The 19,728-nt window shown below is 46.9% G+C and overlaps 2 protein-coding genes across 3 annotated transcripts; both read right to left on the bottom strand.

The window, feature by feature from the left end:
- Nucleotides 1-73: 73 nt before the first annotated feature.
- Nucleotides 74-15,304, bottom strand: LOC135814473 (sarcosine dehydrogenase, mitochondrial-like). 2 transcript variants are annotated; one of them, XM_065327596.1, is made up of 13 exons: nucleotides 14,952-15,304; nucleotides 12,921-13,268; nucleotides 11,623-11,802; nucleotides 10,320-10,649; nucleotides 9,360-9,492; nucleotides 8,216-8,393; nucleotides 7,547-7,688; nucleotides 6,656-6,769; nucleotides 5,271-5,390; nucleotides 3,637-3,775; nucleotides 2,746-3,040; nucleotides 2,139-2,576; nucleotides 74-1,618 (listed from the first exon to the last, which is right to left on the bottom strand). In XM_065327596.1, exons 2-13 carry the CDS (start codon nucleotides 13,251-13,253, stop codon nucleotides 1,366-1,368), a joined length of 2,655 nt encoding a protein of 884 aa, XP_065183668.1. In that variant the 5' UTR covers nucleotides 13,254-13,268; nucleotides 14,952-15,304; the 3' UTR covers nucleotides 74-1,365. The 2 variants fall into 2 exon arrangements, with proteins under 2 accessions (XP_065183668.1, XP_065183669.1); XM_065327597.1 differs by lacking the exon at nucleotides 14,952-15,304 and having other exon boundaries at nucleotides 12,916-13,002.
- A 1,024-nt stretch (nucleotides 15,305-16,328) lies between these two features.
- LOC135814472 (uncharacterized) lies at nucleotides 16,329-18,466 on the bottom strand. Its single transcript, XM_065327593.1, has 3 exons — nucleotides 18,284-18,466; nucleotides 17,620-18,030; nucleotides 16,329-16,841 (listed from the first exon to the last, which is right to left on the bottom strand). Exons 1-3 carry the CDS (start codon nucleotides 18,340-18,342, stop codon nucleotides 16,829-16,831), a joined length of 483 nt encoding a protein of 160 aa, XP_065183665.1. The 5' UTR covers nucleotides 18,343-18,466; the 3' UTR covers nucleotides 16,329-16,828.
- Between the last annotated feature and the right edge of the window lie 1,262 nt (nucleotides 18,467-19,728).

Here is a 19,728-nt window from a genome sequence, read left to right as displayed (position 1 = left end):
TGTTCTTGACGATGGGTAAGAAACGTATTGTGTATGATGTACTACAAGTCTACACACTCCATCACAATACGTGTGGCACCAACAACATCATTCACATTCAGTGCCAATGGCAATGGCATTGACTTCTTTTCTCATGCGGATCTGCAGGACCTACCATTCCGACTCACGACGGAACAGTACGAGAGAAACTCCGCTTGGAGTAGCCAACGAATGAAGAGAAATAATTCAGACATACAAATGAGCCTGGCTCCAGAGCTATCATAAATCTTCAATCCAGATGATAAACGGGCATCAAACTGACTTGTGCTCGTCTCGTACTTCTATGTCAGTGCAGAAGGAGAAGTGCTACACGCACATACACACACATACATGCACTTGTATGCACATGTCACAGTCCATGTAGATGTATGTGGGCCGAAGTAGCTCACAGTTACTCGGTTCATTACTGCCTGGGCTCAAGGATTCGTAAGAGCTCTGGGTTATAGGATCCGTGTACATGCCTCCTCATCTGTCGGCCGCTCCAAGTGGCGTTACGTCTCATCCGGTATTCGCTGTGGAGTGGAAAGAGAATAAATTTCCGGGTACACAAGGCACTGCATTTACTCCTCTCAAAATCACGCTTTTCCGTAAATTTGCTAAAAGCAGCTCCAACCGAGGGAATCGGTTCAATCGGATGAGCGAGGAACCGTCGGACCGAGGGGAGCGGATGAGCGAGGAACGGTTAATTCCGCACTGCATGATCTACACCGCCGTACTGTGATCCAACCGGTGGGCTGAGTGGCTTCATAATATGGAACTAAAAGTACCACATTCAACTCAACATGCTAGATCATTGGAGCTGACCAGTAATCACCCGCCGGGCCATCTGACATCGAATGATTGTTGGTTGTCATGCTTGAAAGCAAGTCGGCTTTGTAGAGTAGTTAAAAGTCAACGAGGTTCAGTGCAGAATTTCCTGCAACGCATAGTAGCAAGTGTGTTCTAAAGATACTACAAACAATATGAAGTAGCTACAGTGGAGTCCTACTGACCTATCAGGGCAATTAAGAAAATATATTTTCACTGCGAAACCATGATACAGTGTACTTGCTCAGCTGAACACACTCCCAGACTGGCCAGAGAGAATGGTGTGCACTATAGGAGACCGGCTCACAACTACGACCCCTCATAGAACGCATGCTCAGTAGTGCATTGCCATCAGACATTCGTTTGCCCATCATTGCATTCCTAAACGACCCTTCCTGGAATGCTTAGCCGTGTGCAGTGGCTAAAACTGAACACGATGTTTAAGAGAAAACATGTCTGCCACAGTTGCTGAGCCGTTTTGCTAATCAGTTCATGACAATACGCACTGCTGTGCAGGTGCTAGAAGTGGTGAAGGTCGGTCAGAAGCGGAGAGATAAGAAACGTTCTCACCGGGTGACGCTGGGTCATGTATTCAATTTCAAACTCTCCCTCGTCGATGACCTCACTGTCATAGATGCTGTGGGTCGGATCCTTGGGTATGTACACCTGGGATAGCCACGTGTCGGTGAAATAGGAATACTCCGAGCGGCGCAGTGTAGCAAGAAACTGACCGTCTCGCAGTAGGATTTCATTGCCGTGCAGCTGCATATTGCTGGGTTGAAGAAAGAGAGAGAGAGAGAGAAACAGCAATAGGAAATCTGGCATTCCACATCCATGCTGAGCCGGCTGAAAAGGTGTTTTGTTTCTAGTGAAGCATAGCCATTCTGTTTACTTTCACAAACTTTGAACTACTGACATAGGTTGTGTCTGCTGTTGCTAGCAGGAGTGCTTTTTGTTGCTTATACGTACTCCTAAAAAAGGGAGTTTGTATTTTGGTTTGGCCAGTCTGTTGTTCTTACGGTGCTCTTGCCTTTGTTCCTCTAAAAAGGAGTTTATAATCTCATGTCCGTTCCGTTCATATTGCATTTACCGGTATATTATCTGGTTTGTGGTGGTGGGTATTGCTTGTGAATGGGCAGAGGAAACATTGACTCTTGTGTACTGTCTTGGGCTTTAGTAGAGGTTCGCATTGCAAATTAACTCAATGGCATGCATTGGCATGCATCACATTCAGCATATAACACTCCCAAAGCAATTTCTGACAAGCAATGCAGCACTGAAGATGGACTTACACAATCGAATCGACTGTCACTGAAATGCAGCGCCGACTAATGCCGCACTTCTTCAAGGACTGTCTGGCAATGGCAGCATTGCCCAGGTATTCCTTGCCGGTTGAGCAGCTGTAGGCAATGCCAGCTTCGCGTGGCGTGTCGCTGCTGCCTATGTCCTCGCCCCACACAAAATGGCTCCATTCCATTGCTATGGAGTTCAAGACTCGGAAACCAGCATGCACCATGTGCGGCTGGCTGCTCTCTGCTGCTTTCTTGATGAGAGTGTACATGCTGAGAAGTGCCGGCATGGCCACGTGTATCTCATGGCCCAGGGTACCTATATGCATGACCAGCGCAGGACAATGATCATCGCCAACCGCTATGGGCCGCTGTTGCCACTCGTCAACTTTGGACGTGCCGCGCGAGTCCGACGACAGCAATGCTTTCATGATGGGGTAGCTGTAAAACAAACAAACACACGTGCACACACACACACACACACGCATGCACAATCATGTCAGTTACATCAACCCACTTGAGATCACCTTTTGCATCAACTGGTCAGCTACCAATGTCAACAACAACGCACGCTCAGAGGCATCCACAACAAAGGCAATCACAGCATTACCTATTAGGTCCTTCCAAACAGAGAATGCCTACGTCCAAAGTCAAGTCCTTCACGTGCGCATCAAACAACTTGTCCTCTATCACACGTCGTACATGACATTGCACGTGTGTCAGGCTATTTCCATCGCACACCACATAGAACGAATCGCGATCCGTGCTCTCCTCCTCATCATCGGTGCGCTCCAACGCTTTAACGTCGATGATTGAGCTGTCAAGATCAGCTGACAAGCGGGTGACAGTCGCATACGCCTCCACGCCACCATCCTTGTTAAGCATGCACGAGAACGCTACACGTCCTATCAAGGAAGAAAGAAAACAGGAATTAATGGCATCATCAGAATTTGCAACAATGTCCTTCCCAACATGGAATATGTACTGCATATTAGGTCAATTTTAATGTTCCTACTTGAGACGCATTGGCATTCTGTGTCGGATTTACACTTGGATATAACACATCATTTCCCTCAAATGGGTTCACTGAATCTGGATCAGTACCATTCACAAGCATGTACAATAGGATCTGAAGGCTAAAGCCCAGTTACATGCAGAAATAGTTCAGCCGGCCGCCATGAAAAGTAAGAAACATACAGTGTTCAAGATCTGACTGCTGCCCTGCCTGCCTACAAGGTGCCTGTTCTAGTGAGGTGTCCGGATAAGAGAGGTTCTACTGACTTAGAAATAACTTAGAATGCTGTCAATAAAGAAGTAGGACACAAACATGTTTGTAGCAGGATTTTCAGTGCAGTCTACACCATGAGTTCATTCGGCAGAAACTTCTTCTTCCTATACATTCAGCCAGTTACGTGAAAGATAGCCAAGAATTGAGGAAAGACACGTATCAAAGTGAGGTCATCAGGAGTGCTCAACACAAGGTGATCCTCTGTACTAGTACCTTCTTCTCCAACATCCGCAGCACACAACCAGTTGATTGCAGCCTCAGCGTCCTTGCCATACACCAGCAGCTTGCCCAGCGAGGACTTGTTGCAGAGGACTGCGTCCTGAGAGAGGGCCGACTCGCTCTCCGCAGCTATCTGCACTTGCACAATCCAAAACGCAGCGGGCAAGTAGTGTGTGTGTGTGTGTTATGGCTGTATAAAATTAGAGCTGAGGGCAAATCACACGATCAGTGTGCGTACGTGTACTACTGTTTTTAAAAAACTCGACGTTGGCTCGATTTTGGTGCGCACGGGCCCGGGCGGGATCTTGATGTATTGGTCTTGCCTATGCGGAGTAGGTTGGTTCCCCCTCCCGTGAGGGTGTGAGAGGACAAGTTGACGAGGCTCGGTTCTGTGCGGTTGCGTTGGGAGCTGGGTGAGATGCCGGTCTGGGGGCATAGTTTGTCCAGCTTTTTGATGTGCAAGAGGTTGGCTTGTTTGTGATCATCTACCACAGTAGGCGTGTGAGTTGATCAGTCCACTTCCATGTTGCTGGGAAGGCGGACAAGTTCTCTATGATTTCACTCCAGTAGGAGTGTGAGTTGATCAGCCCACTTCCATGTTGCTGGGAAGGCGGACAAGTTCTCTATGATTTCACTCCAGTATTCGGCTGCCGGTAGATCTTGAAATTTGTCTTTTTGGTGTATTTCAATTTGTGTAGTAATGTTCAACTCCTGGGCACTAGTGCTGCCTCAACTGTTTGCGAGTCCGTCGGTTTAGTTTTGTCTAAGTATTTTGATACCACATTAGCTTTCCTGTGTTGGACTAAAAATTCCATTCCATTTTGGCCATGGGTTTTTGTAACAGTACAGTTGCTTTCCACCATCTATGTAGGACTGAGTGGATGAGAGCCCAACGGGATTTGCCATTGTTCTCGTAGTAACTTGTAGGACATAGTGTACCTGCTTGGGGAACAGCAGTAAACACAAGGAAATGCGGTGCTTGGTTCCTACGTGTACTGCTGGATCAATTTCGGAATAGAGAGGGGGGGGGGGCTATATACAAAGTGTAACACAGTGCATATTGCATTTGGGCATGCCTCATTCATTGTACCTTGTATGGAGGGATGCCAGTGGTTTGGGAACAGTAGATCATGTAGATTAGGTTCGAGCCACCTTGTTGTACAGCCTATTCTTTTTCTTGTTTTTATACTTTTTAGCAGGCAACTAACTGTTACTTGACATCATGCATGACTCACTGCATTTCCTAGTTGGTGCAGATGCACCACACCTGTAGTCATGGTAGTCACATGCATAGCTTCTGATTGGCCAGAGAGCACTCTGGCCAGGTATAAGTAGGGCTTCCACATACCAGTTCATCCTCTTCCGATTCAGTCTGATTCTGAGTCTACATCTGATCTACAACTGAACTGTGATCTGATGATTCTCCTTGTCTGCTGCCTGGCCCACTGAGGCCAGGCTACAAAAGTTCAGATGCAAAGACCACTTTTACTGGCTCCGCTACGGTCCTTATTGCTGAGAAGCATATCCAATATTCCGCAGAAAACTGTAGCATTAAAATCGGCGCCGAGAACATCAGTAGCCCATACATCAGTAGCCCATACAAAACTGGGGGCAAAGCTAAGTCTTACCATTTCATAACATCCCGGTTGCTCGCCAAAGACGTGATCATGCTTGAGAGCAGTGTCGCGATACATGTAGTCCTTGTGCAGGGTGTGGCCCGACGTACCAGCATAGTCGTACGACAATACCTGCAGTGTGTGGCGGTACATGTAGTGTAAGTACAAATGACTGCAGCAGGCGTTCTTGTTGTTGTTGTTGTTGTTGTATACTTTATTAAAGGGGAAGTTAAGGCAAAAATTAAAATTTCACCAGTTGTAGTCTTCGGGGTGCTGAGTCGAATGGTCTTGGTCCGAGAAAGCTGAGACGCTCCCTTCCTACTTGAATCCCAATCGAACTCGCGCACTTCCACCGAAACTGGGTGACTGCGCCCTACTAGATGGGGATTTGTATGCAAAATTTCACTAAAAGCGCCGTTTCGTTCTTATAAAAGCACGGATGACCGCGATTGGCCCATATGTTGTAGTCTTTTGGACGCTGAGTCGACTGGTTTTGGTCCGAAAAGGCTGCGATGCAGCGTTCCTCCTTTATTCCCAATCGAACATGGTTAAACAAGTGGTCACGTGCTCCTGGGTGCCCAAATCACCTGGTCACCACGCCAGCAGGCGACAACTTTCACACCAAGGTTCAACTCGAGTTCAACTCGAGTGACAGGACTGCACCCAAAAAAGGTCAAACAGGCTAGTAAGTTGTACCCTGCAGGCACGGTGACCAGCTGACTGGTGTACGCAGGAGCACGTGACCGCTTGTTCAACCATGTTCGATTGGGAATAAAGGAGGAACGCTGCATCGCAGCCTTTTCGGACCAAAACCAGTCGACTCAGCGTCCAAAAGACTGCAACATATGGGCCAATCGCGGTCATCCGTGCTATTATAAGAACGAAACGGCGCTTTTAGTGAAATTTTGCATACAAATCCCCATCTAGTAGGGCGCAGTCACCCAGTTTCGGTGGAAGTGCGCGAGTTCGATTGGGATTCAAGTAGGAAGGGAGCGTCTCAGCTTTCTCGGACCAAAACCATTCGACTCAGCACCCCGAAGACTACAACTGGTGAAATTATATTTTTTGCCTTAACTTCCCCTTTAAAGATGGGAATCAAAACAGGCACAGGCCTAATACTCACGGTGGACCCACTGACCTTCAGCAACACTATGTCTGATATTAGCACCAACACCTCAGCAGGGTGAAATAGGCATGCGAATGGTACAGTGTGTATACAGTTCTGCATTTTTATTGCACTCAGGAAATTACTTTGAGTACATATACTTTGACATTCAAACGTGACAGACAGGGGGAGGGGGGGGGGGGGGAGGGGAGCAGTAGAACAAGGGATTCGTTTGGTCAAGTGCATGTACACGTATCAGTACTGTGTTATTCGGGCGTCCCTGGTCACTAACCTCTGCAGGTTGCTCGACTTCTAGCATCTTGCACACTCTATTGTTGGTCATGAACCAGGCTGGCCGCTCCCAGCCATGGCATTCCTCAAAGACACAACCAGCCGCAAGTAGCTCCTGTCAGCAAACACAAACAAACCATAGCACACATATAACTACCAACATGTCAGTCTCAGGTGGGAATGCGGTGCACTCACAAAAAAATTGTACACTTTCGTCCAGTATGTTCTGGTGAGACGTAGGGATGAAACGAAGCTGTCAAAGCTCCAGAAGGTCTTCGTTAGAATTTTCAGCAAATTTTCGGGGGTCATTCGAAAGCATGTCAACTGGAAACGCAGACGGCGTTTTCTGCTTTCAATAGTGGCAATACATGGCAACTGACTATTGCAGGCACAAAGCTCATGGACGTATCCGTTGCCAGTAACCTGCAATGGGAAAAGTTGCGAGTCTAACACTGCACCAAGGTAACGAGATGCTACACAGTCAGATAGTGTGACAAAACTTACAGGGGTGCCGAGACATTCAACCATCCGACACCTAGCTCCAACACATCTACGAAGCGCAAACCAACAACCTTCCAACTTGGAAGGTTCAGGTGTGGAAAGTTCCAATGAGGGGAAGGGAATCGCAATGAAGGTGTGCATGAGCTATGTCCCACGGCAACAAAGAACGACGTCGAATGCTACAGGATGATGACGAGACCAGTAAGACGTGTCAGGTCAGTGAATGTCGCAGTACCCTTGTCAGCTTTGTGCCTTATTGCCACACTAGCTGACTATACAATATACAGTCAGTTAGTTACTATAACCTTCCTTGGTGGACTGTTAGTCATAACTTGTAACATTCGGTCCTTCCCCTTGTACAACAGGTTAGGCTAGAGACAATATCACTTGCCTTGTGAAGAGGATCTTTGATAATGTTCCTTCCCGCCAGTGGTTGATGATGTGGGTACTTGATCGTGTACTTCTGGCAGTACTGCTCGTGGCAGCGCTCTTTCAGCCACGTCTTATTGTCCACGCACAGGCGGTTGAACCGGCTATGGCAAAAAGCAGGATGCAGGCAGAGGGTGGGCGAACTGGCACTTACCTTCTACCGCTGAACACGGAAGGCATTGGTAAAGCCGATGGAATGATCTAGCTGCCAACGATGGTTAGACGTAACCCAGTGCCATCGCACTTGGATAATCTTTTTCATCTTTTCTAGCACACAACATATGTAACCTTGATACAGGCTAAGTTGCTATTCACTTGCGAAAGTGCTCGATACCGTGAGAACAGAGCTAAATGGCACAAGTCGCCAATGGAACAAGGCTATCGCTCTGAGTTCCATGGTTATTCACTGATCTTCAGATTCCATTGCTGGCTTGTGTATAACCTGGATAGGTAGGAGGCTCACCGCATTGTAATACGCCAGGATGCACCTGCTGCTGAGCCACATAGAGTTGTTGACGGTGATCAACACTGACTAGTATACTAGACTCAAAGCAAAGATGAGTACTATCAAGGAAATACATTCACAAGGCACACACACACACACACACGTATGCCCAGCGGATCTCTTTACCTGATACTGTATTTGAACATGTCCAGGCTCGGCTTGCCGTGTACAATCCACTCTGCAATCTGCTGACCACATCCACCACTGAGCATTGCATCATTAGAGTTATAGCCACAGCTGAGGTAGAACCCACGCACTTCTGGTGATTCACCCATCAGCGGCCGACCATCGGGGGTGACAGTATCTATCAGTAAATGAACATAAGAACATACAGGTGAAGATGGAGATACATTTGCAGTACCGAGACGATTCATTTTAGTGATAGTGCTTTAATAGACTGAGTAACGTGCAAATGGTTGCATGCGTTGAAGTGTGAAAAGTTCTTAAAAAAGAACATACAAGTTTGAATGAACTCGGATGGAGAGCCAAGGATTATTTATAAAAAGTAAAAAGGACCAAGGAACTATAAGTTACACTATAATGTCCACTAACACCACCAGTTACTAAACAATCAGCTCATGCGATAACATTGCACGACACTGGCCGACGGTACTGACGTTCTACAACTAACTGGCTAACAGCTCTTTCACATCTTGGATGCGCACTCCAACAGCCTTCCAACTTGGAAGGTTCTAAGTTATAGAAATAACATAGGGAGGGGAAGGCTTTTCTTGATCTTTGCATCTTTTGAGCCACGCAAGTTGTGTGGAATGTTGCTTTGCGTCCTTGAATCGTGGTTTGAACGTATTGTCCAATGGTCTTGCCAGTATCGTCATCGACCTGCATGAACATCCGCCAACGTCCTTCACAGCTGACACTTTCAGCTCGTGCTTATCTTGGTTGCGCTCACCTTCCCCTCCTTATGCTATTTCGATAACTTAGAACCTTCCAAGTTGGAAGGCTGTTGGAGTGCGCATCCAAGATGTGCTAGAGCTGGTAGCCAGTTAGTTGTAGAACGTCAGTACCGCCGGTCAGTGTCGTGCAATGTTATCGCATGAGCTGATTGTTTAGTAACTGATGGTGTTAGTGGACATTATAGTGTAACTTGTAGTTCCTTGGTCCTTTTTCACTTTTTATAAATACAAGTTTGAAACGATTTTTCTTCACCCCGATGATGATCTCTGGGGATATGTCCGAAGATGTCGACGTGTTCACAGCAAAGAGACCACTCGGTGTGTGATTGTGGAGAGACTGCCGTGATGGAACATACCAAGCCAATAGTCCAATTGAAAACCAGCCTTCTTCAAACGCGGCAATCGCTGCTTAGAATAGAGTTCCCCAGACACAAGTGACTGTGCATACTCTAGGTTGCTTGGTGTATCCATGTTCGAGAAACCAGAGGCCTGCATATAGACAATGAAAATACCAAAAGTAGTAAAAACATATAGGACACTGAGGGTTTTGCAGTTCATGGCCTAGGGCAGCATCTACACATAGATGTGACAGGACTGTAATGTGACAAGACTGAAGTGTTGTAAGGTGACACACGGTTTGGAATGTGCAGAACGTGGTCTATGTGCACATGCAGGTACTATGGGCCTGGGGTGCACAATGGTGATACGGATTCTCCATGCATGCCAGGGAGTAGTAAAATACCTACTCCCTGGTGCATATCGTCTCTAAGCAGACAGTTAATCAGAAGCCGGAAATCCCAGAGACTAAGTTTATGCTCATAGAATGATGATGACAGGTGCCAACGCACTGTTATGAAACACGTACTACCATGCTGCTCAATGAAATCCCCCCGATCGTGCGGGTCAAGTACATGTACACACACAGGGTGGGCACTGTGCAGCCCCGGACCTGTGAACAAAGGGCAGTGCACTGATGCAGGGTGCAAGCTTGGCTAACACAATACGATTTCATGGAGCAGCACTGCAATAATAGATTTCACATCATTGTAACTAAGGAAGTTGGGTGCCCCACACTGTAGCTCGCGCTTTTCCTTCAATGTAACTCCATGCTTTTTAGCTGTTTGGCAATGGTCACACCAGAGACAACACACTACACTACACATGACATCACTCTCACTACACACATTCCAATCTACAATCACACAGGTGAAGGGAAACATAGCGCTATTAAAGTGGAGCGATTCAATGAAAGGTACGAGTGGTGTTTATGTGTGGTGTGTGTGTGTGGGGGGGGGGGGGGGGTACAACACACTCACCTGTTCCCGTAGCTCTGGCTCCCTGGCACATTCATAGCAAGCTACACTGTCACCATGGACAAGCATCTGAACGGAGTGATCACAGTCAACGATGTCGGCGTGACCGCAAACGCCTTCAACACCGTCAAAGAATGCTCGTCCACTACGGGTCACCATGAGTGGCACCTGGATACCGGCCAGGTGGCCAATGTGGGGTGCATGGGACTCGGCACAGTTCAGCACACAGCTGGTCTGTATAATGCCACGGCTGGTTCTTACAGCACAAACGCGACGCGAACACCGAGATCCATCCTTTGTGTCGATTCCAGTCACGGAGCATTGATCAAACACCTGGGTGGATGAAAATCAACACTTCTACATTTAATATATGAAACTCACTAACCAAAACTGCTCGACGTGTTTTCCAAGGAACAAGTGAGATGGATTTTATGCTACATGTACATCACCAGGAGCAGTCTGCCCCTGGTATCTGAGCAGATCAAGCAACCTTTCACCTATCCAGGACATAATTATAATACAGGCGTCCACTAACTCGCGCCTTGGGTACTGGTTCAAGCACTGACCAACTCACTCAATGGATGGTAGCCAGAGAAAGAACACCAACTGCAGGTCTTGTGTCAGATATCATAGTCTAGGTGACAATTACCATAGTCTATGGGATAAAAACCGCACATGCATTTCAGTACACACAAATGCAACCTGAATGTGACATTACACCTGTGACGGGGGCAGGGTGCGGCTTATAACGCGGACCAGTATACAACATAGTGCGAGTTTTTGGAGCAGGCCTTTGGTCTGGCGCAGGTCTTTCACCTGTTGCGCATCGCTGGTGTAGGGTACAGTAGAGTGTAACTTCAGACTACAGTAAAACTTGTGACTAACAACCACCCCTTTGGGGCCAGAGAAAGTGGTCTTTAGTGGCAGGTGGTCTTTAGTGGCAGGTGGTCTTTAGTGGCAGGTGGTCTTTAGTGGCAGGTGGTCTTTAGTGGCAGGTGGTCCTTAGTTAGACGTTTGCACCGCACAACCATAATATATGGATGTGAGACTGTCCGTGCCTGGCAAAGTAGTCTGTAGTACCAGGCTGGTCGCTAGTCATGGTGGTCTTTAGTCACAGGTTTTACTGCATGTGGTAAATGTGGTGTACACATGGTCTACAACAAGACGTGTGAAGTGTATCAGGTACTGTGTGGAATATATAACTGATTGATTGTGTACATGCACCGTGGGACATGACTGTGTCAGACTGCGTGTGTACATGCAGATAAGTTACGTTCTTCTACCTCGAGCACAAAAAAAGCCCTACCTTGGCACCCAGCTTCATTGCAGCCTTGGCATAGGCAGCAGCTAGGCTAGCTGCTTGCACATTACCATCACTGGTACAAAGCACAGCACCCACTACATCATCCATGGTGAGCAGGGGATAGGCATCCTGGACTTCTGCATCAGACAGAACTGTACACTCGGCTGCCACGGATTTACCCAGCTACACACGATCCAGGCAAAGTAACAAAACAGGCAGACAAAGAGAAGAAAGCTGGGTTAAACTATTCACCGGTGATAACTGTGCTCTGTTTGCCCGTAAAAATAGGATTTCTGTCAGTAGAAAGCACTTTGTAGTACAAAATACTGATAACGGAAATAACTGTCTGCACACTGGAATGTAGGAGAAAAGTACGGATTTCCATGGGTTGGGGGAAATACCACTTGGTCCAAAGTTAGACTAGCACAGCTACACCGTATCATAAATCGGGAGAAAGCAAACATGACAAACATGACTAGAATGGGAAACGACGTGAACTTCACTCCAGGACTGCTTGTTCCAGATGCCCACAGGACAGTGTCGACCTGGGCAGCGTACAAGCTCAGCAGGTCATGACATCATGTCTTACATTAGCCATGAACTGTAAATACTAGTTACAAAATCCTCTTGCTACTGATACGAATGCATTACAATTATAATGCATTCTTACAGTAGCGATCGATGAAACACAGAATGGGCTTCGAGTACAGTTCCTGGCGCGCTGCACTAGTAGCCCAAGAAGTGTGTGCGATAGTTGCACAGAACATCGTGGTGCTACAGTACACCCGAGTGTGTGCCATAGTTGCACAGAACATCGTGGTGCTACAGTACACCCGAGTGTGTGCCATAGTTGCACAGAACATCGTGGTGCTACAGTACACCCGAGTGTGTGCCATAGTTGCACAGAACATCGCGGTGCTACAGTACACCCGAGTGTGTGCCATAGTTGCACAGAACATCGTGGTGCTACAGTACACCCGAGTGTGTGCCATAGTTGCACAGAACATCGTGGTGCTACAGTACACCCGAGTGTGTGCCATAGTTGCACAGAACATCGTGGTGCTACAGTACACCCGAGTGTGTGCCATAGTTGCACAGAACATCGTGGTGCTACAGTACACCCGAGTGTGTGCCATTGTTGCACAGAACATCGTGGTGCTACAGTACACCCGAGTGTGTGCCATAGTTGCACAGAACATCGTGGTGCTACAGTACACCCGAGAACGATCCGGTATTCCATTAGTTAGTCCTGCGTACCCAGTCAGGTCACTACCGTCATCAATTCATAGTAATTACCTTACCGTCACCCAGGTCTTGAGCTCGCTCATCCGATCCTCACTGCCGGCAACATACAGACAGCCATTCGAGTTCCAGCCAACATCGACGCCGCTTTCCGCTTGCAGGCCATCGTCAGATGAGAGCAGCTCCCGAGTGCGAGCAACTAGTTGAGCAGTCAAGCTATCCGGCCACAGTAAACGTATGCTAGCTGGCGCATGTTGCTGACAAGATAGCGCCGAGTCATGCAACAGGACCACATCTGTCTTGCCTAGCTTAGTCAAGTGATACAGAGCTGAGAAGGCACCGATCCCACCGCCAACAACAACCACGTCGGCGCGTAGTGGAAGTGAGCTCATATTGCTAGCGTGGACCTGCAAAGACCAGCACATGACATAAAGAGTGTGTAACACTTAGATATACGTGTATAATGAATGATGCTGCTCAATCCAATCAGATTAGATCTCATGAATGCGTAAGCACCCTGCACCAGTGCACTTCCCAGGGTCCGTATGTTTGGGGCTCCACTATGGCCGGCACTAGTGGCTTCACCGAATCGGGGGTACGTTGAGAAGCACTGATATATTATTATTATTATTATTCAGGGGCATCGGAAGGTAATTTAGTGTAGTACGGTCAGCCATGTGAAGTACAATTCACTCGTGTGGGAAGGATGACTGAGCCGAAAATTTTGGGAAATTAGAGCCCAAATCAGTGCATTTTATTGATTCACAGGGTACTTGGGTCAAATAGTGGTACGGTCAATACCATAGTGACCGTACCGTGTCCGACGCCCCCGTTATTGCACCTTCCAGTGGCTAAAGATGAATCAGTGCCAATATAGATGAGGAGGGGGGGGGGGGGGCGTTTGCCAGCCATGGCGTAGAAAGAAAGTATAAGAAGTGTGGTGGTACATCAATACCATGGTAAGTAACAGAGGAAAGGGTATCATCAAACACTCAAGCCCATAAACCAATCCTATTACTTACTGGGAATGAGATGTGTCGTATCATGCTGCACTGAGTGAAGTGCTACATGCAGCGGGATGGGGGAATACCCGTCATACTGTACATACCAATCCCGATGACGGACTGCCCAGATATGCATGTACATGTATAACGTTACAGTACATGCAGTGCACAGAGTGGCCAGATGTACAGTGCACAGAGTGGCCAGATGTACAGTGCACAGAGTGGCCAGATGTACACGTTCTTGCACAAGGATGACCATGAGGGTAACTTAGTACCGTGAATGAACAATGGCACTGCACTGCCCGAGTACGAGTGACTGGAACATGTTTTCCCGGATGCACCCAAGCCAAGAAGATAGTTGTTCACAATCACGTGCTCAACTACGGCTGTAGATGCACTGTGGCCTGTGGCCGTGGGTCGAGACCCGGGAGTGACTTCCACAACTGTGTACTAGTACTAGTACTACTAGCGCATGTACATGATGGTTGTACTATCAGACCACAAACGACCTAATCAAGCTTGTCGCTGAAATGGTAGACTTAGTTCTCAGACAGTGGATTCTGTTCCCGACGCCCGTTGTCATTGCTGACGGGCAGTGGAATCGGTTCCATCGCTGTTGTCTTGCACTTTCTAGCCCGCGCAGTTTGATGTAACTTCACTCGAATATTTTGTCCATGTTTTCATTGAATGCAATTACCGTAAAGTGCCGTTGATCCGCCCCTCGTGGGCCGTGGCACAGTGCTGCACGCAACTTGCACTAGCGACTTACGCTGCATACATAACGCCCATTTGAAAATCTGCTGACTCACCCTGAAGCGCCCATTAGAAAATCCGCCATGAAATCATTCGCATAAACACCGTAGAAAGTTGTAAAATACTGTCTGTTGCATCCGATATTCCAAAATTAAAATGTCCACTATTTTCCAGAGCAGGCTACAAGGAGTGCCTGCTCATGCTTGGACACTACCGGTACTTGTCTCGTCGTTGAATTGCCAATTTTATCTGTTGCTATTCTCCGCAGCAGGCCATTGATGCACAACACACAGTAAAATAGAGCTCTTTACAATGTAATCCGATTCCTCTTACCTTTCCCCGGCGCGAATAACTAATTTCTTGGAAACATCGTCGACGTACAAACAACTCAGCAGCTCAATCGTATTGGCTAATCATGATCTTGTAATAACGGTCTGTGTAGTTACGCCCTATGATCCAAATCAAAATACTAAGTATTAGGATTTAGGAGGGACTCACTTCTGATGGTAAGCACCACTGCATGTAGGGTCACATTTTGGTCCTTTTTCACTCTTCATCACGTAAAGTTCGTGGTTACTGATGTTTGTTCGACATAACAAGTCAGAACAAGCCCAGTGAACTCCCTTTTCGACGTCAGTGAAGCTCCAAACAGCTAAAAAGAACCAGGACGATCACCACGTGTGGCGATTTTTGAACACCCAGCGCGGGAAATTCCCTTCCCATTCCAGCCTCCCCACAGCAAGCAACACAAACGCAACAGACACATACATGTACTCAAGAGTACATGAAAACCAGAGTGTGCAGCTCGGATGGGTTGCTGTCACGGCGAAATTCCGTGATTACATCATTTTAGTGATGTAGTGCGTACAAGCAGGATTCAAGCAGGCCTCTTTCTGCACAACTGCAGCTCAGTTGTACGCACTACGCCATTTCCCGCCTCAGATCTGGGCCAAATATGATGTAATCACGGAATTTCGCCGTGACAGACACCCATAGCAGAAAAGGCCCCAAGCTGCACACTCTGGTTTTCATGTACTCTTGATGTACTGTAAAAGCAGAAATTTTCGGTGGTGTAATATTTTCGGTATTCTCCAAAATCGGCGGTTCGGTAGAGGGAAATTTTCGGTATAACCCGTTCTCCAGATAAGTGTACTAGTACAATCATGTACTACATGTATACAGCGCTAGCATCGGTCGTACCGAAATTTTCGGTGCGTTTTATTATCGGTAAAAATTGTGAGCACCGAAGTTACCGAAAATAAAACACCACCGAAATTTTCTGCTTTTACAGTACCGGTAATATGATAACCCGGGGGTTATGTACTCTTGGTATCTATTCACAACGCTGTCACCTGGTCACCTCCATGATCCAACAGCTAGTCGCTAGTCGCACCGTACTTCGTAACTACTTATAATACCGCCGAAGTCGCAACTAACTTTACTTCTACTACTAGTAATTAGTATGATAAGTTGAAGTTCGTATCATTTCCATATGTACGAATTACCATCTTCATGGTCCCCCATTTCCTTGCTCCCAAATATATTCCCGATTGCGTTATTCACGTGTAGTTCTAAGCGAAATTCGCCCTCTATAATGATGCCTAGCGCCTGCAGTATGTGGAGTCATAATGAAGCTGCGCGGTAGTCACTGTAGGTAGCTTGAATACTACCTACATTTTGGAGATACAGCACAGTTCCATGAACAAAATATGAAATGAATAAAAGCCACAAAATTTGGCGAGATTCTAACCCTCCATATCACAGCAACCCTAGTTTGAAATTCGCAAATGCATCATTATTATGATCAGGGAGTCGTATAGACCCTATACGACTCCCTGATTATGATGCCTCCAGTAGTTCTAGGGCTAAGAAAGAACAAAATTAAATAATACAGAGCTAGAGTCAGTATGTTCATGTAATGCATGCCGCTACTGCACTGGTGTTCTCTATACATGTACATACCGGTACATGACTGTATAATATATCCATGGAATAGAAAGAGGAGGCAGGGCGGATTGGCTGGAATGAAAGGCAGAGATTGGCTGGAAGGAATTATGTGGTTTAAAAAAAATAATGTCAATACGATGCTTCTACACAAATGCAAACAACATGACAGCTTTGCATGATGATTGAGCCAGGACCCCTCAGTGCTCCGTGCACGGTGTAGTGGCAGGTTTGCACGACGCCTATTCAACCTCTGAGTCTCTAGTTTAGGGGCCGCCACTGAGGATATACATGAACATAGAAAAGCAAACAAAGACACAACGTAACTCGTTTACCAACAGTGAGTTGCTAGTGAACGGCAAAACTCGGAATTTCTTCACTAACATTAGCATACAATAATATTACTGCATCACTGCATGTTAGTGCACGTTGATTGCAGGACAATGACAGTTGTGCCTGTGGTGAGATGCGACTAGCTCATCGAACATGTACATGTATCACGAGCGAATCACATAATTATTAAAACACGATTTATCGAACATAACTCCATAATACCGATAAGAACCGGGGTGATGATGGCTTGATTCCTTTTAGTTTTCCGAATAGGGTTGGGAAGGCAAGAGGGGTTACGACTGTCATCTGTATGTTACAACTACATGTACTTCAAGTACATTTACAAGAAATAGAATACAGTACCAAGAAATAGAATTCCTTTTCCCGTTTGTGTCTTTCCCTCAAACTAGTGAAGATTTTATGACTTGGGGCTCCCCGCGTGCTAATTTGTACGTGAAGTGTGTGGGTACAGTGAGGGCTGCGTCCCACCCGGCTGTGTGGATTCACAGGAAGTGTGAGTTACGAAGTCTGAAGAAAATGTTGAACGATCTCTGCTGGGATGACGACTACACCATAGCTCAGTGGTTAGAGCATCGCTAGCTACAACAGTACAAGCGAGGGTCCCTGGTTCGAGTCCTGGTGGTGACAGTCAATTTTTTCTTCAGACTTTTCCCGTTTGTGTCTTTCCCTCAAACTAGTGAAGAAATAGAATAGTATTACTCACGCCCACATGAGTCCATTGCAGCCAACTGTCTGCCCACTCGCGTCAGTGAGGAACTTGATGGAAATGCTGGAATCACCAGTTTCGATCACGCCTGGATCAGCAGCTGGATGGTCGGAGCAGACCACAGTGTGTGGATTGGATGCAGCAGTGCTGACCGTCAATGAATCCTGACTGCAAATATTTCCAATAGGCAGGATACATGGATTGAAGAAGACGTTCACGGGGTTACCACCAATGGTGCTGTAGTCCAAGTTACACTCCATGTTCGGGTAATACTCGTTGCTGGCTGTGTCGCGTCCGAATTGGAAGAAGGCAAGCAGTCCATTGGTGTAGTCCTCCTGGTGTAAGATCTGATTGGTATCGCTACGGTTATGGCACGTCATGCTACCATATACAATGGCTTCTGCAGGCCTGCAAAGGAAACACCACACCAATATCAACTTCAGTAAGAAATAACTGCAACTTCAAGCTCTTAACCACCATCATGAGGACTCCAGAATTGCAAGTGAAATTTATGCAGAAAGAACCAATGAATAGCAACACAAGGGTGGTAATCATCACAACTATTAAAATTACAAATTCAGCGAACACACAGTATGCAATAGGAAAACATGAAGGAAAGGTGAGGTGAGAAGTGACAAACGGGGGTCTACAATACACTTACCTGCAAAGTACTGCAACCAGAACAGCCACCAGGATGGGAAGGAGGGTTTTCAAAGACATACTGAATAGTGTGATTTGTTCTCAACAACAGATTAAAGCTGAGTGGTTTAGTAAGAGACCTTACAAAACCAGAAACTGGGGATATGCCAATACCAGTCAAAACGAACGTCTTTTATGCACGCTGCCAAACGCCTGATACGATAATGTGACTTGCATTATAACCGAACCGTTCAGTGCTGCTTCGATCTTCTCTCATGTCCGTAATTAGATGAGTGGGGTAAGATGCGAAGAGAGTGTCTCAAGGGATATGCAGAGAGGTATGTCACATAATGTGTACGATGCATGCCTCGTTTGATGAAGATTAGTGCACTGGTGTGGTAGCTGCTTGGGATTAGTACGTGAAAGTCTGGAATTGCACAATCCAGGAAACACGTACCGGCCATTGGTACCACACAGATGTAGACTGGAAGAGACCGTGACATGCGACTGCAGGTGCCAAGTCAGATTGTTGTTGTCTTGCTGGCTGTGTGGTCTAGGCATGAGTATCTCAAGCTGAGATTCTGACAACACCACGTAGATGCATCTTTTAGTGTGTACAGCGGAATGAAGGCAGTCTTCTTTCCAGCTCAACCCCGCTTCAATCAACCCTACATGCGTCCTTCGCAATGATTGTAAAGATCGTGAAATTTGTTTGAACACACATACATTCTACATGTGCTTTGGAGAGTTTCATGTTATTGTTTCGCCCGCTCCCCAGAGATATGCAGAAATTGTCCGGTTGATCATACTGAGTCCTAACCCAGATCATCAGGATGAATTCGTTTTCACATCCAATCATATTGCTAGCTCGCTATTCAATGTAATCATTTTTAACATCCCCCCATCTCACAACAGAGCAACCGAGTTTTGGATTAAGCTGGGAGGGCCGATTCGAGCAACTGGTATGATGGCTCTACTTGGAGCCGGCTAGCCGCTAGATGGCTCGCAACTGAGCCGGAAAATGGAGCCGCCGAATGACTCCGCATGGAGCCGGCAAACGACTCCGCATGGAGCCACCGAATGACTCCGCATGGAGCTGCCAAATGACTCCGCATGGAGCAGCCAATGACTCCGCTTGTACTCCGCTTGGAGCCGCCAATGACTCCGCTGTCCGCTCGGAGCCGCCAATGACTCAGTTGGCTTGGCCGGAGGGAATTGATTCTGAACCCTACAAAGAGCAAGGTAGTGACAGTCCTGCCCCACCGGCAGATATATAGATGGCCAGGTAGAGGTTTTGTGCAATGGAACAATTCTTCCCTCAGCCACCTCCGCTGCGTATCTCGGTGTGATTAGGGAGGTTTAGTTCCGACGTAACGGAAACGCGTACGTGGGTGATACACGTAAAGTGGATGCAGGGCATCCACGTTGCAATGTTATGTTTAGTCACACGGAACAAACAAAAGCATG

Source organism: Sycon ciliatum, chromosome 4, assembly GCF_964019385.1.
Source record: "Sycon ciliatum chromosome 4, ocSycCili1.1, whole genome shotgun sequence".
Classification (NCBI taxonomy): Eukaryota; Metazoa; Porifera; class Calcarea; order Leucosolenida; family Sycettidae; genus Sycon; species Sycon ciliatum.
The sequence above is the reverse complement of the archived record's forward strand: the minus strand, read 5'-3'. Positions and strand labels throughout refer to the sequence as shown.